The sequence below is a fragment of the Phacochoerus africanus genome, chromosome 1, assembly GCF_016906955.1.
Source record: "Phacochoerus africanus isolate WHEZ1 chromosome 1, ROS_Pafr_v1, whole genome shotgun sequence".
Lineage (NCBI taxonomy): Eukaryota > Metazoa > Chordata > Mammalia > Artiodactyla > Suidae > Phacochoerus > Phacochoerus africanus.
Genome location: NC_062544.1, coordinates 106,586,872 through 106,605,868, shown reverse-complemented (window position 1 = coordinate 106,605,868; position 18,997 = coordinate 106,586,872). Strand labels below are relative to the sequence as shown.

At 56.0% G+C, this 18,997-nt stretch overlaps 2 protein-coding genes across 5 annotated transcripts; one reads left to right on the top strand and one right to left on the bottom strand.

Annotated features, from left to right (window-relative positions):
- The first annotated feature begins 167 nt into the window (after positions 1-167).
- On the top strand, positions 168-10,776 carry HHATL (hedgehog acyltransferase like). 4 transcript variants are annotated; one of them, XM_047771123.1, is made up of 13 exons: positions 258-334; positions 1,132-1,274; positions 3,018-3,136; positions 3,513-3,580; positions 4,092-4,205; positions 4,330-4,524; positions 4,898-5,107; positions 5,296-5,467; positions 5,936-6,080; positions 6,198-6,233; positions 9,636-9,837; positions 10,221-10,362; positions 10,549-10,776. In XM_047771123.1, exons 3-13 carry the CDS (start codon positions 3,031-3,033, stop codon positions 10,671-10,673), a joined length of 1,515 nt encoding a protein of 504 aa, XP_047627079.1. In that variant the 5' UTR covers positions 258-334; positions 1,132-1,274; positions 3,018-3,030; the 3' UTR covers positions 10,674-10,776. The 4 variants fall into 4 exon arrangements, with proteins under 4 accessions (XP_047627096.1, XP_047627087.1, XP_047627079.1 ...); XM_047771131.1 differs by lacking the exon at positions 4,092-4,205 and having other exon boundaries at positions 176-334; positions 10,221-10,776; XM_047771140.1 differs by lacking the exons at positions 3,513-3,580; positions 4,092-4,205 and having other exon boundaries at positions 168-334; positions 4,932-5,107; positions 10,221-10,776.
- Positions 10,777-10,847: 71 nt separating this feature from the next.
- Positions 10,848-17,563, bottom strand: KLHL40 (kelch like family member 40). Its single transcript, XM_047771163.1, has 6 exons — positions 16,324-17,563; positions 15,060-15,220; positions 14,702-14,809; positions 14,334-14,519; positions 12,375-12,521; positions 10,848-11,497 (listed from the first exon to the last, which is right to left on the bottom strand). The coding sequence occupies exons 1-6, from the start codon at positions 17,482-17,484 to the stop codon at positions 11,386-11,388; spliced, it is 1,875 nt and encodes a 624-aa protein (XP_047627119.1). The 5' UTR covers positions 17,485-17,563; the 3' UTR covers positions 10,848-11,385.
- Between the last annotated feature and the right edge of the window lie 1,434 nt (positions 17,564-18,997).

Here is an 18,997-nt window from a genome sequence, read left to right as displayed (position 1 = left end):
CCTGTAGTCTCAGCTGAGCCTATGACTGGGATCAGGGGATCAGCAGGGGCTCCAGGACTATCCAATTACAGTCACACAGCTCCTTCTACCTCCCAGATCCTGCGCCCCCCCCCCCCTCCCATATACATGCATGAACAGGCAGTCCCTCACAGACTCTCAGATCCTCAGCCCAAAGGACCCCATAGTGGCTGCATCCCTGGCTGGCACTGGCCTTGAGGAGGCTGTAAGGCACCCTGGCACACTACCCACCACGGGACTCCAACCATGTGACTGTCCAACCAGCTGGGCTCTGGGGCCATGGCGGAGTGACCTTCAGGATACCCCTCTGCATCAGGTAGGCTGGGCTGAGGCCTAGGCTGCTCTTTCCCAGAGTGAGGGCCCTGTCCTCCTACTCCTCTCTCCCAGAGAAGTCCCAGTTGGTTAGGAACATTGCTGTCTGCTTCTACCCTGGCACTGAGAAAATGCCAGCCACCCCAAGGACCCTCTCAAGTGAACTTGCTAGCACCACTCCATCTGGGAAGCTCCTTAAGAGACAGGGCTGGAATATGGGGCCCACACATCTCTTGCCAGTTCCAATACCACCAGGCAAGTCAGTCCCCCCACCAGTCACTGATGCTGGCCAGCCAGGACTCTCAGCATGATAAAATGGACTAGGGCAGGGGGCTAGGTGGGTGTGCCCTGGGATAGCCATTGGGAATTAACATGTAAAAGTATGTGCTAGAATTCATGAAGCTGAGAACAAAATGTGTGTGTGTGTGTGTGTGTGTGTGTGTGTGTGTGTGTGTGTGTGTGGTGGGGGTAAGGTTCACAAACCTGGAGAGGCCAGCAGGAACCACCTGGAAAGCTTCCTGGAAGAGGGGAGCCCTGGCCAGCAGTGAGAGGGAGACACAGGATCTATGGAACAGGAGCAGCAGTCTGAAGTGAGGTCCAGGTGTCCCTATCTGAGCCTATGCCACTGGCCACCCCTTTCCTCCCCCGCCTCCACAACGATCCTCCCTGCGGCTCCCTGTGGCCAGCAGCTCTGCAGCACTCGGCTCTGCTCCACTTCGCTCAGCTCTGCTTCAGGAAGGCCACCTCCTCCCTGTCCTCCTCCTCCCCCCTCTTCCTGCTGTCACCACTCACCGTTCATAGCCTCGAGGGGGTGGAGACCCCAGGGCTGGACACACCCCACCGTGGCCCCAGAGCCCAGCTGGTCGGACGGTCGCACGGTCGGACGCAGGACCCCGGAGCCCTAAGGTGGGCAGTGTGCCAGGGTCCCTCACAGCCTCCTCAAGGTCAGTGTCAGCCAGAGAGGCAGCTTCTCTGGGGTCCTTGAGATTTGTAGAGCCCACCCAGGCCCCTCATCCCAGACCTTAGGGCCCAAGGCGGGCTTTACCCCAGGTGTACCTGAGGTGGGCAGGAGAGCGGGCAGGGGGCACTCCTGTGTCCACAGGTTGGCTCAGGTCCGGGGGTCTATCAGTAGAGGTCCTAGGCTGGGGGCCAGCCCTGGCCCTGCTCACAGAGGCCTCACTGGGGACACCGGGCACCGGGCACCGGCCATGGGGAGCTAAAATTGGAAAGTGGCGAGTGGGAGGCAGCTGACAAAGCTATTTCGCGGGCTCTTCACCGTGCTCCGGTTTCAGGCTTCTGCTCCATTAACCCGATCCTCAGGGCCTCCCTACCCCCACCCGGCCCATGAGGAGGTGCCTTGGCCCTCAGGGCAGCAGTGCAGAAGTCAGGCCTGGCAGCCCCTTGGTAGGAGCAGGGGCAGCCAACAGTCTTCTCCAATCTAAGACCCCATGGGGGCTCACTGAGAACACTCAATTCTGTCCCAGGTCCAGCGTATGCCCTTGACAGGTCCCTGCCCCTCTCTGGTCCATGACCCCTTCATCTGTGTAATGGGGAGAATGCCAACTGTGGAGGCCTAAGAGAGCCGGTTTTAGAATTTGTGAGAGAGATTTGGGGGGTGAGGGGAATCTGGGGCAGGAGACAGGGCCATGCCAGCCACCTCTTGGCTTATCTAGCCCAAGACGATACCTGGACATATTCCTCCCTTTAATTTGGGCCCTGAGTCTGTCACCCATGGGGCCCTTGGGAAGGCCCCAGGTCAGGCTTGAGTAATATATAGAGGGCATAGGTACTAGCTGAGGTCCCAAAGATGACCCAGAAGAACTCTTGGGGGTGAGCTAAGCCCTGACTAGAGGGAGTGGCCAGGCTCACCTGAGCTCAATACCAGTCAGCACCTTGGGCAGCGGCCAGCACACTCCCTGGTGTCTACCTGGCCCAGCCTGGCCCCACACCCATTACCCCAGGGCACCTCTTCAAATAGCACAGCCTCCAGCCAGCATCCAGAGCCTGAATACACAGAGCACTGAGAGAGTGGGTCGGTGTGGCCGCGGACACAGGCAGGAACCAGAGATGTGGCAGGCCGGAGCTCAGGGGCTGGTTGGGGTAATGGGGGGTCAGTGAGAAGCAAGAGGCTGAATGCGAAGGATAGAGGCTTGGTGATGGGTCAGGACCTAGGGAGGTCAGAGGAAGTAAAGGCTGCTCAGAAGGGGTGTAGGAATCAGAGAAGGGGCCTGGAAAGGGTGAGGCTTTCTCAAGAGTTGAGGGAAACTTATTGAGGGGAGTGGGGATCCCGGGGCCCTCCTCAGTGATTGAGGTGATGCAGAGGGAGTTTCTCTTCATGAACGTCATCTGAGACCTTGGAGGAGCAGTTTTGAGCAGAGGGTGGGGACCAGTCCACCTGAAAGGTATGGAAGAGTGAATGAAGGTGAGAAAGGCAAGCTGAGAGTGAAGATAATGCTTTCCAGAGCTTTCAGTGGGAAGGGCAGGAGCTAGAGCAGCAGCTAGGATGGGGCATCAGATGCTTGGGGGCCTGGGAGGAATGGGAGATGGGAGGGGAAAATGATGGCATGAGGTTCCCAAGGGGCTGGAATGGCAGTGTCTGGGGTTTCCACCACCTCAGTGGGGGACCATGAACTGGACCAGGCAGGGCAGGGGGGCAGCAGTGCTCTCACCCAATCTGTCTCTCTCAGCTCCATCCAGGCTATGGGCATCAAGACAGCACTGCCTGCAGCGGAGGTGGGCCTGTACTCCCTGGTGCTGAGCGGGGCCCTAGCTTATGCTGGCCGGGGCCTCCTTGAGGCTTCACAAGGTAACAGCTGGGCCCTGGTGCAAAGGGATAGGACTCTTCTTCCCCTAGGGGTCTCAGGGCTCCAGCTGGCAACATCAGAAACTTAGAGGCTCCAGACTCAGGTTCGTCCCTAGGCCCTAGGGGGTGGGCTGAGCCAGATGCAATCACAGGAAGATTCAAATGCGGAGGCACCAACAGAGACCTGGACAGAGACAAAGAGACAGAAAGAGACTGAGGGATACAGAGATCTGGTCCCTGACACACAGGAAGACCCAGAGAGAAGCACAGGCAGAGAGACCCAGGCCCCTTTCCCTCTCCCCAGGATGGGGTTAGCCTTGCTGTACAGGCAGGTGTAGGTGTGAAGGGGCCTCTCCTCCTGAGACCACTCTGTTCTCAGATGGGGCCCACAGGAAGGCCTTCCGGGAGTCTGTGCGACCTGGCTGGGAGTACATTGGCCGGAAGATGGTAGGTCCCTCACATCCCAGGGTCGCTGAGCCCTGGCACATCTCGTCCATCCCAAACCCTTCCCGACTCTTCCCTGTTCCCAGAAGGCTTGCAAAGGGGTGGGTCTCTGGCTTGAATTTCAGCATCTTCAGTTACTCCAGTGGCCCCTCCTCTGTCCTGCTCGGGCCACATCGAGCCTGCCCCAGACACTTTTTATTTAGGAAACAAAGCAAGACGCGCTTCAGCAGGGCCTCCAGCACCACCCTCCCCAAGATCAACACAATGCTGGTGGAATGTCAGGCATGCTGGGCAGAGAGGGAGCTTTGAGGAGCTCAGCAGCCCATGTGGTGCCCCTCATTCCTCTACCTGTCTTCCTGGTACTTTCCTCTGAAGGGAAGGCAGGGACCTCAGTCTTGCTCTTCTCTAATGCATAAGAAGAATATGGGGCAGGGAAGGTGGTGGGACTCCAACCAGCCCAAGTGCCAGCCCATCCTGCCCCAGCCCCACCTTAACCTGCCCGGGCCTGCCCCAGGATGTGGCTGACTTCGAGTGGGTGATGTGGTTCACCTCCTTCCGCAATGTCATCGTCTTTGCCCTCTCCGGACACGTGCTGTTTGCTAAACTCTGCACAATGGTTGCCCCCCAGGTGAGCTGGACCTGAGCTACCCCAGCCCCCAACTCCCTCTGCCCCACAGCCACAAGGGTTATGGGGAAGCCATCCTGGAATGGCTTATATGGAGAGATAAACAAAGCCTTCTCCTTGCCTGCAGCTCCGCTCCTGGATGTATGCTGTGTATGGGGCCCTGGCCGTGGTGGGCACAATGGGCCCGTGGTACCTGCTGCTGTTGCTGGGCCACTGTGTGGGCCTCTATATGGTCTCACTCTTGGGCCAGCCCTGGCTCTGTCTTGGCCTCGGCCTGGCCAGCCTTGCCTCATTCAAACTGGACCCTCTAATCTCCTGGCAGGTGAGCACTGGGGTGGGGCAGGAGCAGAGGATGCAGGGATAGGACCCCAAACCTCTCACCCTATCCAAAACCTTTGCCTCCCAAGTCTCCCCAAGCACTTCTTTCACTTTCCCACCCATCCCATCCTCAAGCCTTTGACCATGGAGCATGCCTTGCTCACAAGGTGGTCACCTCTGCACAGCAGGGATACATCCAGCTTGTCCCTGCTCTGCCCTGGCACTTCACATGAAATTGGCCCCTGGTGGCCAGTGTTGACTGGCACTGGCAGAGAGGAAGACAGCAGGACCAGGCTGGGCCCTTGTGAGAAGCTGGGTGGGCTTTTCAGAGACAAGGGGCACTCTGGTGAGCTTGTGGCCTGTTCTCTCCCATCCAGAGCGGGTTTGTAACAGGGACTTTTGATCTTCAAGAGGTGCTGTTTCACGGGGGCAGCGGTTTCACGGTGCTGCGATGTACCAGCTTTGCACTGGAAAGCTGTGCCCACCCTGACCGCCGTTACTCCCTAGCTGACCTGCTCAAGTACAACTTCTACCTGCCTTTCTTCTTTTTTGGACCCATCATGACCTTTGACCGCTTCCACGCCCAGGTGAGGGGAAACCCTGTGGGCTCCCAAGACAGGACTGGGTCCCCCCTGGGAGGCAGTGATCCCTCCTCAGCCACCAGCGTGGCCTGTGTCTCCACCCTCAGGGCTGCCTGAAGCCGTTTCTCCCCTCACCCTCTGATGCCCAGGCAGTTAGTTGGCAACTCACCACTCAGACACTTGGCATCCCCCAGGTGAGCCAGGTAGAGCCGGTGCGGCGCGAGGGCGAGTTGTGGCGCATCCGGGCCCAGGCAGGCCTCAGCGTGGTGGCTATCGTGGCCGTGGACATCTTCTTCCACTTCTTCTACATCCTCACCATCCCCAGTGACCTCAAGTTCGCCAACCGCCTCCCAGACAGCGCCCTCGGTGTGTGTGCGCTGGGCCAGGGACAGGGACGGGGCCTGAGCCGTCACCTCAGAGAGACTCCACAGAGGCGGCACGACTGAGGAAGCTGACACCCCAGGGACCACAGCACTAATCCAAGGGTGGGGAAGTGGGCATTTACTCTTTGAAATGCGTAGGGCTTGGAGGTAGGTTTGCCCTGTGAGGCCCAGAGGGATATCCTGCCCCACCTCACTGGGACCTGGAGCTGATTTCCACACCCGGCAAGGTTCTCCGAGTGCCAGCCCCTCCCACCGGAAGTAGGAGGTGGGATCTCCGTGGGGCGGTGCTGGCGCAAGGACCTCCCCCCAGAACTGGGAACTTTCTGTAGGCGGGAGCTCGGCTCCGCACCGCCTGTAGATTTCCGGAGGCTGGGGTACGAGGAGGGGAGGCCAGCGTGACGCCACCCCAGGCAGTGACGACCCCCCCCCCCCCCGCGCTCCCCATTCCCAGCTGGCCTAGCTTATTCAAACCTGGTGTACGACTGGGTGAAGGCGGCCGTCCTCTTCGGCGTCGTCAACACCGTGGCGCGCCTCGACCACTTGGACCCACCCCAGCCTCCCAAGTGCATCACAGCGCTCTACGTGTTCGCCGAGACGTGAGTGCGAGGTCCCAGCTCATGCCCTCGGGGTCCCCACTTAACGTTAGCCTCTTCTGCCATGCCCCAGAGCTCAGCTCCTGGCAGATTCACACCCCCCCTGCTCTCCTTTCACAGGCACTTTGACCGTGGCATCAACGACTGGCTTTGCAAGTGAGTTGGGATTGGGTGGGGGGGGTGTCACAGCCATCCCTCAGGTGTCTGAGCAGGGCAGTGTCCCATTCGGTCCACGTTTTCAAAGATGACCCCTGGGCCAGATGAAGCAAGGAGGGAGTGAGGAGGTCATCACGGAAGTCTAGGTGAAAGACAGAGATTTGGATTTGGGTGGGGGCCCTGGAGGTCTTGGAGTGGAGACCCAGCAGGCAGCCTGGACAGGACTTGACTGTGAATTGGGGGTGTCAGGAAGGAGAGGGTGATGACTTGCAAGAAGTCATGTGCCTAGGAGTCTGGCTGAAGACAGAAGGACCTGAAAGGAGGAGTTTCCGTCGTGGCGCAGTGGTTAACGAATCCGATTAGGAACTATGAGGTTTTGGGTTCGACCCCTGGCCTTGCTCAGTGGGTTAAGTTTCCGGCGTTGCGGTGAGCTGTGGTGTAGGTCGCAGATGTGGCTTGGATCCCGCGTTGCTGTGGCTCTGATGTAGGCTGGCGGCTACAGCTCTGATTAGACCCCTAGCCTGGGAACCTCCATATGCCGCGGGAGCCACCCAAGAAATGGCAAAAAGACCAAAAAAAAAAAAAAAAAAAAAAGAAGGACCTGAAAGGAGTGATCAGAGGAGCAGGAGAAAAGTCAGGACTATAGAACACCTTGGAAACTAAGGGAAAGCCCATCCCAGCATTGTGGGGGCAAGCAGTTCAGATGCTGCTGGGGTTAAGGAAGCAAGAGTGTTGGTGGCATGGAGATTTTCAGCCTTCCCCTGGAGAGGCATGGGCAGGCAAGAAGTGGAGGGAACCGAGGGACTGCAGGGGAGTTGTTGTGTGCACAACTCCTGGAAGAAGCCTGGTATTGAAGGGGGAAACATAGGAGTGGCTGAAGGGAGAAGTGAGTGGTTTTATTTATTTATATATTGTCTTTTCTAGGGCCACAACCATGGCATATGGAGGTCCCCAGGCTAGGGGTCTAATCAGAGCTGTAGCCGCCAGCCTACACCAGAGCCACAGCAACGCGGGATCCGAGCCACATCTGCGACCTACACCACAGCTTATGGCAACGCCAGATCCTAACCCACTGAGCAAGGCCAGGGATCGAACCTGCAACCTCATGGTTCCTAGTCAAATTCGTTAACCACTGAGCCATGATGGGAACTCCGAAGTGAGTGTTTTAAAGACAAGAAATAATGAAACATGCTTGGGTATTGAGGGGCATCATTCAATAAAGAGAAAAAAATTGTTGATGCAGGAGAGAGGGGTGATTGATAGAGTGAGGTCCCTGAGAAGGGAGAAGGTGATAGAACAAGTGCCAGGCAGAGCCCTGGGCTTTGGGACAGGGAGGAGGAAGAAAAGCCAGTGTGGATGAAAAAGAGTGGATGCAGGTAAGTGTGGGAAGGTGACAGATTCTTCCTGAAGTCTTCGGTTTTCTCCATGAAGCAGGAGGCAAGGTTATCAGCTGAGAGATGCAGGATTGAGGATGGAGGAGGAGGAGCATCTGTGTGCCTTCTTCCCCCTGCCTACATCTCCCACCACACCCACTCATTCTTGCAGGAGAGATGAGGGTAGAGTGGCCACAGCAGAGCCTGGGAGAAGAAGCTGACTAGAGAAATCTTGGCAATGATAGCCTAGACAGGATTGGAGGTAGTGGATTTATGGATTCTAATTATGTGAAGGTGTGGGATTTGCCCCATCAGGGCTTGGCTTCTTGGGTGCAAGTGAGGAGAAAGTGGGTGATTGGACTTTCCCAGGTGGGTGAGAAGGAAAAAGTGAAGAAGGAGAGTTTTTAGGTTAATTGTGATGATGATTCATTGAATATAAGGCTGTTAAGAAGGGTTAAAAACAGGAGGGGGTCATGAGATGAGGAAGGTGACAGTGAAAGGGGAGGTGTCAATGAGAGCGAAGAAGTAGAGCTAGGGGGCCAGGTTAGGTGGGGCTGGGTGAAGGATGGGAGTTAGGAAGGAGTAAAGCAAGTGGTGAGAAAGTTGGGGTATGGCCATAGGAGTGGGTGGCTGAGGTACAAGTGGAAAGCATTGGAAATGAAGAGGTCAGGAAGAGAGAGGCTGGTTATGCAATGGATTTTCTACTGAATTTATTTAACAGATATTTATTGACCACCTACTATGTGCCAGGCACTGTTCTAGGCACTGGGGATACAACAGTGAACTGGCAAAGACCTTGAACTCATGGAACATACAGCCTACTGAGGAGAAACAGACCATAAACAGGTTAAAAAAACACATAAATAAGATAATTTTAGGAGTTCCCCTCTTGGCACAGCAGAAACAAATCCAACTAGGAACCATGAGGTTGCGGGTTCGATCCCTGACCTCACTCAGTGGGTTAAGGATCTGGCCTACCCGTGAGCTGTGGTGTAGGTTGCAGACGTGGTAAGCATTATGAAAAAAATAATAGAAGAGTGTAATGGGATAAAAACTTCTTTATTTGGGGTCTGGGCGGGCCTCTATGAGATGAACTGAGAATTGAGTGATAAGGAAATCTGGAGAATTCCCAGACTAAGGGAAGAACAGGTAGAAAGGCCTTATGACAGGAACCAGCTGTATGTGTCTGAGGGTCAGAAAGACTAGTAAGGAGAGAACGTAGTGAACGAGGGGGAGAGTGGTGAGTGATGAAGTCAGGGAGGCAGACAGAAACCAGACAATGTAGGATCATCTAGCCATAAGAAGGTGGTTGAGATTATTCTAAATGTAATGAGGAGCTTTTAGGGGAGGGTTTGATTATGGAAGTGAGGTGATCCAGGTTACACTCTTAAAAGATGCCTCTAGATGCTGTATGGAGAATGGATGGTAGGGGGCAGAGGCAGAAGCAAGGAGACGACTTAAAGAGACTCTTGCAATAATCCAGGTGAGAGGAGATGACTGCCTGGGCTAGGGTGATGTTAGTGGAGGTGGTGAGCAGTGCTCAGGACTGAGGAGAGCCTGTAGAATTTGCTGGCTTGGATGTGAGTGGAGAGGGGAATTGAAAATCCAAGATGGCACCAAGGCTTCTAGCCAGCAACTGAATGGATGGTGGTGTCATTAGCTATAAGATGGGAGCTAGAAAGTGGGTTTGAGCAGGTGCGAGGGATTCAGTCATTCATGTGAGAAGTCCAGGAGAGAGACTGGACTAAAAGACAGATTTGGGGCTCATCAGCATAGAGACTGTATTAAGAGTCTTGAGTCTGGATGAGATCACTTGGAGAATAAATGCAGCTAAAGAAGACAGGAAGTTTGAAGCTGATCCCTCCACATTTTGAATTTGGGTAGAGGAGGAACAGCCACCTGAGGCCTGGAATGTTGAATATATCCAGGATGACAGTTGAAAAGGCTGCCCCTGTAGTGTATCCTTTGCCTATCTCCCACCTGCCTCTTCCCACACTCCCACTGGCCCCTTTCCCCACCTTTCCTGCAGGTACGTGTATGACCACATTGGTGGGAAGCACTCTTCGGTGATCCCAGAGCTGGGGGCCACTGTGGCCACATTTGCTATCACCACTCTGTGGCTTGGGCCTTGTGATATTGTCTACCTGTGGTCATGCCTTAACTGCTTTGGCCTCAACTTTGAGCTCTGGGTACAGAAGCTGGCAGAGTGGGGACCCCTAGCACACATTGAGGTGAGCAGGGAAGGCCTGGGGCTGGGAATTGCTGGGGCACTGGAGGGGGTGGCACCACTGCTCTCTAGAGTCTTCCAGCCACACCTGGTTCCCAGTCTAGAACTTTTCACCACTACCCTCCTGGTTGTCAGGGCAATGGCTCCCCCTGTGGGTATCTAGCCCTCCCTACCTTCTGCAGGGTGCAGGGCATGTGCTCCAGGCCCTGCCTCTCTCCAGACTTCGGTTTCCCATCTTTAACAATGAGGGAGTGCTGGCCTGGGACTCTAAGAGACACAGGCATATCCCCGGGACCTGGGTGGCCATGTGGGCAAGGCCTCTGACCACTGTGTCCTCTTTCCCCTGTGCCTCTTGCGTCACTGACAATGTTTTCCTGGACTAAGCAGGCCTCTCTATCGGAGCAGATGTCCCGCAGGGTCCGAGCCATCTTTGGGGCCATGAACTTCTGGGCCATCATCATGTACAACCTTGTAAGCCTGAACAGCCTTGAGTTCACAGAGCTGGTCGCACAGCGCCTGCTACTCAGAGGTGAGGGACAGGGGATACAGTATGTACCAGGTGTCAGTGTGGAGGACTCTGACCTTCTGAAATGTCCCTACTGCACCACAGTTCCCCAGGGACTCATCAGGGAGAACCAGTCAAGTGGGGAGAGAACAGTCACTGGGTTGGGGGGATGGCGCTGCTCCCAGACACCATGACTTCCGCCCCATACAGGGTTCCCCCAGACCACGCTGGCTGTCCTGTTTGTCACCTACTGTGGTGTCCAACTGGTGAAGGAGCGAGAGCGAACCCTGGCGCTGGAGGAGGAGCAGAAGCAGGACAGAGAGAAGCCAGAGTAGAGGGGACAGGAAGAGGAACAGGCTCTGCTTAGGTGTTCCTGGGCCCAGGCCCAGCCCAGGCCAGATGGGGCTGACCGATAGAATAAAAGATTTTTCTACCATGGTTGGCTGTTTCCTGCTCCATCCCCCAGCAGTCTTCTGGCTCCCTATCCATACTGAATGATGAGCTTGAGGTTCCTGGTTGGGGTTCAAGCTCTTGGTGCATACAGACTATGGAGGAGACACACGTGGAGGGCAGAGACCACTGACCTTGGCAACCCAACATCTGAATACAGAAGCCTGGGATTTTTGCTTGGAACACCTGATCCCAACCCCCAAGCTGCTTGCTCGGAAGGCCTTTTATTCTTCCGAGGAGGAGAAGGAGACTCATCTAGGCTGCAAGATGCACTCAATGGGGACACTCCCTATCTGACAGGCAAGAAGACTGAATCCTGTGGGAATTTACCAGCACACACAGCCAGGCCAGGGACATCCCCCAAGGCTCTGCCTCATGGGCCAAAAACACTGAGGGGTATGGAGACACTGGAGAGGCTGAAAGTGTCTCCTTCCTGCCCTAAAACTAGGACTGGGCAGCAATTTTCCTTTCCTGGCTGAAACAGACCCTCAGGCACTATGACAGGATGGGATCCAGGTAGGTTCTGCCTCTCCCACACTCCAGGCCTGCGCAGGCCACAGCATGGCGGGGCGGGGCACAGTCAGGCCTCAGGGTGGGTCACAGCTTGGTCAGGCGCAGCACGTTGAGCCGCACAGGTAGGAAGGTGGCCCCAGCGGCATAGGCAATCTCCCGCAGGACGCCCTCCCACTTCTTCTCGTCTTCATTATATCTGGGGTGGGAGGAGGAAGGAAAGGGACAAGGAGCTTGGTCAGCCAAGTCCAAAGTGGGACCCAGCAGGGAGGGGTGGCTGAGTGCCGTAGGCCACCCCTGGGGAGTGCCACTGCCTAGCCCCAAGCCCATCTCCAGGAAGGTCTGCTCCTAGAGAGCACCCATGCTCTGGAAAAGGGGGCCCACCCCCGAAGAACACCCACCCAATATTCTCAAGGAATCCCACACTTTGAAATCTACCTCTCTCCAGGAAGGTCTACACCTTCCCAAACCCCTCCGGAGAATTTGCTCACTCAACACTCCAAGAAGGCCCTCCAGGTCCCATTTCCCCAGGAGCACTGCTCCCTAGAGGCTGCCTGCAGCCCTGGGGACCACTGAGGGTTCAGAAGGTGCCCCACGTGGCCAGAACCTCTCCCCTCCACTCCTAGAAAGGACTGGTCATAAAAGGCAGTGGTTCTAATAAGATAGGATCCAGCTACTTCTTAATCTTGACCCAGCACTCCTCACCCAGAGCAAGCACCAGAAGCAGGGAGGGCAGAGGAAAGGACTGGCTGCCTCTCAGGGCCCACTCTGCTCCCTGGGGTCTGTTTCTGTGGGTTGGTGCTCTAAGCTTGGCCTTGGCTCCCAGCTGTGACACTGTCGATGCTCCACAATGGGGCGTGGTGCCATGTGTGCGAACTCGGACTTTTGCAACAAACCAGAGAGACCGTGGGCTGAGCAGGGCATGTCTGCTGCCCCTTCTCCACAGGACTTCCTGGAAGAGGGATCAGCTCTACTGGCAGATAAGGCTGCCACCCACAGCCTCGGTACCCAGCCACAAAGCTGAGGGGCATCTGCCTTGCTCCTGACTCCCCTCACCTTCCTGGAGCCAGGCTCACCTCCATATGTCATTGAGTTCTGTGGGAACCAGCTCTCCGGACTCAGTCTCCAGTGTGGCAAAGCCACCGACAGCATAGAGGGTACCCGCCAGGCTGACCAGGCTCAGCGAGCTGCGCTCCTGTGGGAAGGCCTCAAAGGGCGCCCACCTGTGGGGGAGGAGGGGGCACAAGGGGGTGTATCACCCAGGGGGCCTCAGCGAGCCCTGTGACTGTCCCCTGCCAGCACCCACAGCTTCAACTGCACCCTTCGAAATCAGACTCCAGGGCACCCATGCTCCCAGTGCAATCTCCTGTTTCCTGGCCTCTCGGGAATACCCTCTGGTCTCTACTTCTTCCCCATCCTCTTGTCCCCACCATTTCCCTTATTGTCCCTTTGTCATTCCATCCAACCTGCCCCATGAAACCCAAAAGGGATCTCCCCAATGTCCTACCTTCACTCCTGAACCAGCTCCCACTTGCTACCTTGGTGACCATTTGGCCCCAACCCTCTTCTCCTCTTCACAGCCCAATTGCTCTTAAGCTGTCTTCAGTCCCCTCCCTTGGCTCCCAAAGTTGGGCCTTCCTCCCACCCTCCACAACTGCTCTCAGATTCCCAACCACCACAGGGCTTTGGAATCCAGGGCCTAAAGCACACACCTCTGCAGGTGTGACTGTCATTGCCTCCTCCCTCCCTAGCCTCACATCCTCAGACTTCTTCCAGAATAATGCATGTGCCCCGCCTACCCCTCAGGGCTTAGGCCTCAACTTCTCCCACTTATACCTTCTCTCCTGAGGGAGCTGGTCTCCTCTGAGTTCTGATAACCCCCAGATCACACCCTCCAGCTCAGCCCTCTCTCTGCCCCAATAGGCTCCTCCTGCACACCCTCAGGCACCTCAAATCCATATGTCCTAACTGGACCCTCATTTTTTCCTACCTAAGTCCATGGTTCTTCAATAAATGACCTCCCATCCTCACTCAGAAGCATCCATCTCTCCTCTCAGCCCCACCATCCAATCGATTGCTAAATCCTCTTCTATTTCATAAGTCTGCTCTCAATGTGGTCCAGGGACCAGCAGCATCAGCATCACTTGAGGGTTTGTTAGAAAAACACTCTTTAAGTCCTGCACCAGAGCTGAGAATCAGAATCTTCATTCTAGCATGATCTGGGAGAAGCACTGGCCTGAGTCTTTCTCCAGTGCATCCTCTCTGCCCCACTCATGCTGTACCCCCAGCTCCAGGCCACTGTCCCCTCTTGCTATACAGCTGCACTCTTGCCTCTTGGGAAATCCCTAATCTCTAAAACAACCGCCATGAGGCATTTTAGCAAAACACAGATGGCAGCTTAAAACCCATCAGAGGCATATCATTACTCTTGGGATAAAGCTCTTCAGCGTGCTCGCTGCCTCTCCAGCCCCTGTACCCACCATCTTCACCTCTCCTCACCTACCACACTTCATCCAACCTGACCAATGCCCTTTCTTCCAATGGACCTGCCTTTTTTATTCTCCTAACTGCTTTGGCACCAGCCTTCCTTTGCCCTGGGCATTCTTCTCCCACCACTCCTTTAGCTGGCTAAGTCCAACAGGTCTGCCAGCCTCATTTCCTTCCAGACCTCCCAGGGCAGGGCAGCTTCTGTCTTGGTCACTGCTGATTCCTTAGCACCAAGCCAAGTGCCTGGTATGAGCCTCTGATTAAGGAACCTGGCATCCCTAGGGAGCTCTCCCTAGCAGACCAGGCTGGCCATAACACTTGCCCCACTTTGTGAGGGAAGCCCACCTTACCACTGATCAGGATAGAGGGGCTATTTCTATGCCAATGTCCAAGCTCAGTAGTTGAGACCCAAGACAGGGGCTATGATTCCTGCCAGGGCAGATACAGAGGGCCCAGAGCCACGGAGCCAGGCAGCTACGGCAGGACCCTTCGATCCTGGCTGTCCTGTGGAAGAGTGGGGTGGGAGATGAAGGGGTAAGCAACCATACTTGTTGTCTGTGATGCTGTACACCTCCGCCGAACTGGTCAGCCCTGTGTCTGTGACCCCAGCAGCCACGAAAATGCGGCCATCATGGACGGTGGCCCCGAAGAGTGAGCGGGCCATCTGCATAGGGGCCAGCTCCCTCCACTCGAATTTCTTAGGGTCATAGACGCACATCTTGTTCAGGCACTTCCTGTGGGGTGGGGGGTGGTGAGTGAGAGGAGGAGTCAGGAGCAGAGCTACCCAAGCCCCTTGGCCCAGTCCCTCCCGCTGCCTCCCAAAGCAGCCAGGACATACCCCTGACAACCTCTGCTAGACTGCTTCCGTTCTACCCAAAGATGCGGCTGCTGCATTCCCTCCAGGCCCAAGCCTCACCTGTCTCTGTCTTTGCCACCAATGACATAGACAAGGTCCATGTAGGAGAGCACCGCGTGGCCATACACGGCATAAGGCAGCGGGTCTGATTCGCCCCATTTGAATGACCTAGAGGGGAGGAGAGTTGGGTGTTCTCATTCCTTGCCTCTGCATTCACTCACCACCCAACACATACTGGGGTGCACCTGCTTCCTTACCGGAATCCCAGACCTCTCAGCTGCTCCCTCTCATCCCACCTGCCAACCGCCCCGCCCCTATCCAAGCCCTGGGCTCTCACTCCCCCGCCACACCCCTCTCAGGACCAGCCCCCAGGCTCCCGCCCAGGTCCTCAGCCCCGCCCCCCCCCATCCGTGCTCACAGCCTGTCGTAGCACATGACCGAGTCCAGGCTGCGCTCGCCGTCCTTGAGCTCTCGGCCGCCGACCACGTAAATGGAGTTGAGAGCCTCTCCCAGGCCGAAGAGGCAACGTGGCGATGGCAGAGGCGGCATCCCCAGCCACTCTGAGTCCAGGTGGTCAAACTGCGGGCCGGGCACCCAGTCAGTGACCAGCCCCCCACCCCCACCCCTGTCCCCGCCCCAGTCCCAGTTCCATAGCCCAGTCCCATAGCCCAACCTTGTCTGGCCACCTCCAGGTCACAGAGGAGCCAGGGACTCCAGGTAGGGCCAGCACAGCCTGGAGGAGGTGCCTTGATATGATGCCCCACCTCCTATCAAACTAAGAACACCTGAGAGTTCCACCTCCCAGGTGGCAGGAGACCGCCATTATAGCATTGTGATGGGCATCCCACAAAGCTGAGAAGGGCCTCTGAGAGGCCCAGCTGGGGCCCTGGCCCTTCCCCAGGACAACTCCTGAATTAAGGCCTGCCCACCTCTTGTTTTCCACTCCATCCCACTGCAAAGGAAATTTCCAAATATAGCCACTCACTGTTTAAATTCTACAGTGTAAGTGTGCCGCCCTGGGCATTCCCACAATCTCACAATAACCATAGGTGGCTCATCTTTTAGGAGAGTTTTCTGAAGGCTGAGCACTGTGCCTCTTACCCCTCTCAAATCTGGTCAAGCCTCACTGAGCACACCACTCACTAGGCTCCTTCCCCTCTCTTCCACTTACCATTCCCCAGCCAGAAGCACTGCACCCTCCCCTCCTTATCTCCAAATTCCACAGACTAGCAAGGCTCAAACCTACTTGGCCAGTTACTAGGAAGTCATTTCTGCCCTCTGAGTTCCCACTGTCACATCACAGCTTGGACTGGGCACCTTCCTGGTCTTTCTGTGCCAATAGGAAGACAAGGGACACCCAGGACAGATCCCCAGGCTGATCTTGCTTCTCCTTCTCATAACCCTAACCACCAACCCCTGTGCAGAGCTAGAGCCTATCACACCATCCTGGGGCTGACATCTCTCTGAAACTGAGACACCAAAGTTATGCATCTTATTGTTAACTCCCTATACCTATCTTCGGCCTTCAGGCAAATGGCTGTCCGTCATCCTCCTTGGTCTACGTCTCAGCCTAAACCAGTAACATTCCCCAACAAGTAGACACAAGCCTCTCCTGAGCTGGAAGACTGCTCCCAGTGCCCAAAAACCAGTATCAACCGCCCCTCCCAAGGCTGGCCAGGCACCTGCAAGAAGTAAGCGCTCATGGGGTCCTCTTTGTTGTCCTCATTGTAGAAAAGACCCCCAGCCACGAAGACCTGGTTCTCTTTGGTCACCAGGCTGACATGGTTCTTGGGGATCTGGGTGGAGAGGGATGCACAGTAGCACTCGTTGGCTGCTGGATCATAAGCCACAGCGCCCTCTTCACTGATCATGAAGATGAGGTCCTGCAGGAACATGCCAAAGCGCAGGGTGTCATTGAGAATCCCAGGTAGGACACGCTCATCTTCCTCCTCATTCTCTTCTGCCTTGGCTTCTGCTGTGCCCTTGTCAGTGGCCTTGGCTCCCGCTGCCTCCTTTCCCTTCTCCTTCTTCTTCTTGCGCAGCACGGTGAGGCGGCCCTCGTGTGCATCCTTCACCATCTGCACCTTGCGCAGCAGCTCGGGTTGGGCACGCACAAGAGGGTGGCGCTCCACGCGGCTCTCCAGGAAGGCACGCGGCAGTAGGCGGCAGCGCACGCTCTCGAAGACTGTGGGCAGGGTGCGCTGGCGCTCTGCCTGAGCCTCAGCATCGCCACTGCTCGCCCATCGCATCACCGCCTCGAACACCGCCTCCTCTTTCTCCACGTTAAGGCCATCGCTGGAGATGATGGCGATGAGCTCGTCAGCTGAGAGCCCGAGGAAGTCGGCGTCACGCGACACCAGCGAGAAGCGCGCGCAGATGAAGTCGCGGGCGGCCACAGCGAGGCGCGCGCAGTCAAGCAGTAGGCCGAGGCGGAAGACCGCCAGGCAGTTGGCAAGGCACAGGCGCTTCTGCAGGAAGGACACACAGATGGTGAAGATGGACGGGATCTGGAAGCGGTGCGCGGCGGCGAACAGATCCTGCACACTCGCCTCGTCCAGCGCGATCTCCGATGTATACAGGTAGTGCAGCACCTGGGCCACTACATCTGGGGACACTTCTTCCAGGCGCAGCTCGCCGGCACTCTCTGGCTCAGCCAGGAAGTGTGCCCGGAAGTAGGGGCTGCAGGCGGCCAATACCAGGCGGTGGCATGGAAATTCACATTCACCCACCCGTACCACACAGTCAAGGAACTTGCCGTGGTCCAGCATGTCCTTTAGCCCATCCTGCAGGAGGGTCTGCTGGTACAGCCGCTGTTCCTCTGCCTGCTCCAAGCCTAGGGCCATGGTGGGTGGCCTCCTCTCCGCACTCCCTGCCTTCCTGCTGGGTTGCGCTCAGTCTATGCAGCTGTCCAAATGGGGCTATATATAGAGATGGACCAAGCTGTAAGGCGAGCTGCCTGGCCTCCTGCACATGACGCGGAGGGGACAGCTGGACTGAGCCCCCCCCTCCCAGAGCAGCCTTGACTCAGCCCTGGAGGCTGACGGGACGGGGGTGGGGTGTCCTGCTCCTCCCGGAAAGATGAGGTCCTCGCTGCCTCATTTCTAAATGGCACACAGTGAGGCCTTGACTGAGTTCCTTGTTGGGTCAGTGCCCCTCAGGGAAAGGGATGACCCAAGGGGCCCCTCAGTCCAAGGAGGGGGATGCCTCAGAGTCCCTCTTCCAAGGTCTCTTTTCCTTCATGTCTTCTGGGCCTTTCTGCCCGGGCCCCTATATCCTCCTCCTTGGAGTATATCTCACTGTAGCCACCCCTGGACACAGTGTGCTTGAGTTTCCTACTCAATGAACATAGGCAGTGGGGACTCTATTGCCACAATTTTAGAATGGAAAGATCTTTCCCCCTTTTTTCTGAGACCTTCCTTGGACTGCGTGAGAAGGCAAGAAGGTTCCTTAGGTAAACAAGTTCACTGCTTTCCTGTGAGGCCAGGGCAAGCTGATCACTCTGATGAGCCTAACTGATAGGTGGGTTCAATTTTAAGGGTCTCAGTCCAGTTCTGCTGAAGTTTGAAAGCACCAAGGTGCTGTGTTCTTGGGCGTACACTGGCACAGGTTTTTACCATTGTAAGCTGTCAGACAGGCTAGAAAAATTCATGTCTTAGGATTTAACTATTATAGGTGTTTAAACCCCTAGGGTTTTAACATTCTGGGGAGTGACATTCTGGATTCTAGTGTTCAAAAAGTAACATTTAGAGTTTAATATTCCAGGATAGCTGTCTGTGCTCATAGTTCTTGGTCCATAATAAGCTTGGTCTGAGCCTGTCTGGCCTTAGGGCCCCTGCACCCCTATCATCTAAGGGATTGGCGTAGAGGCCAGGGACAGCCAGTCCCAATGCCCACCCTGCTCTAGACTCCTGACCACTCTCCTCTCATTCCATATACACACATGCACACACACACACACACACACACACACATCCCAGTCTCAGTTACCAAGATTAACTTGTTCCCAAAGTGCCAGAGGCTGCAGCTGTGGGTTAAATTTAGCCCCTGAGACACTGGGGTGAACTGCTATGGGGCATTCTCCTATCATTCTTCTGAGTCACTTGTTTATACCCTCAGGCATGAGAGGCAGAGGGATTAGAGAAGGGACCTCAGCCTTGACCAGGATTGAGTCACCTCTCCATTTTGTAATCTCAGTGATGTCACTGCCTGTCCCTCCTGAGCAGTGCTTTCAAGCATCACTTGCTCACCTCACCAGCAGGTCCAGAGGGGCAGTTCCTGGAGGTGGTCCTGTCCTTCTTTGGAAAGGACAAAGTCTCACCCAAGGGCTCTTAGCCTGGCCCAGGACTGCAAGGCACT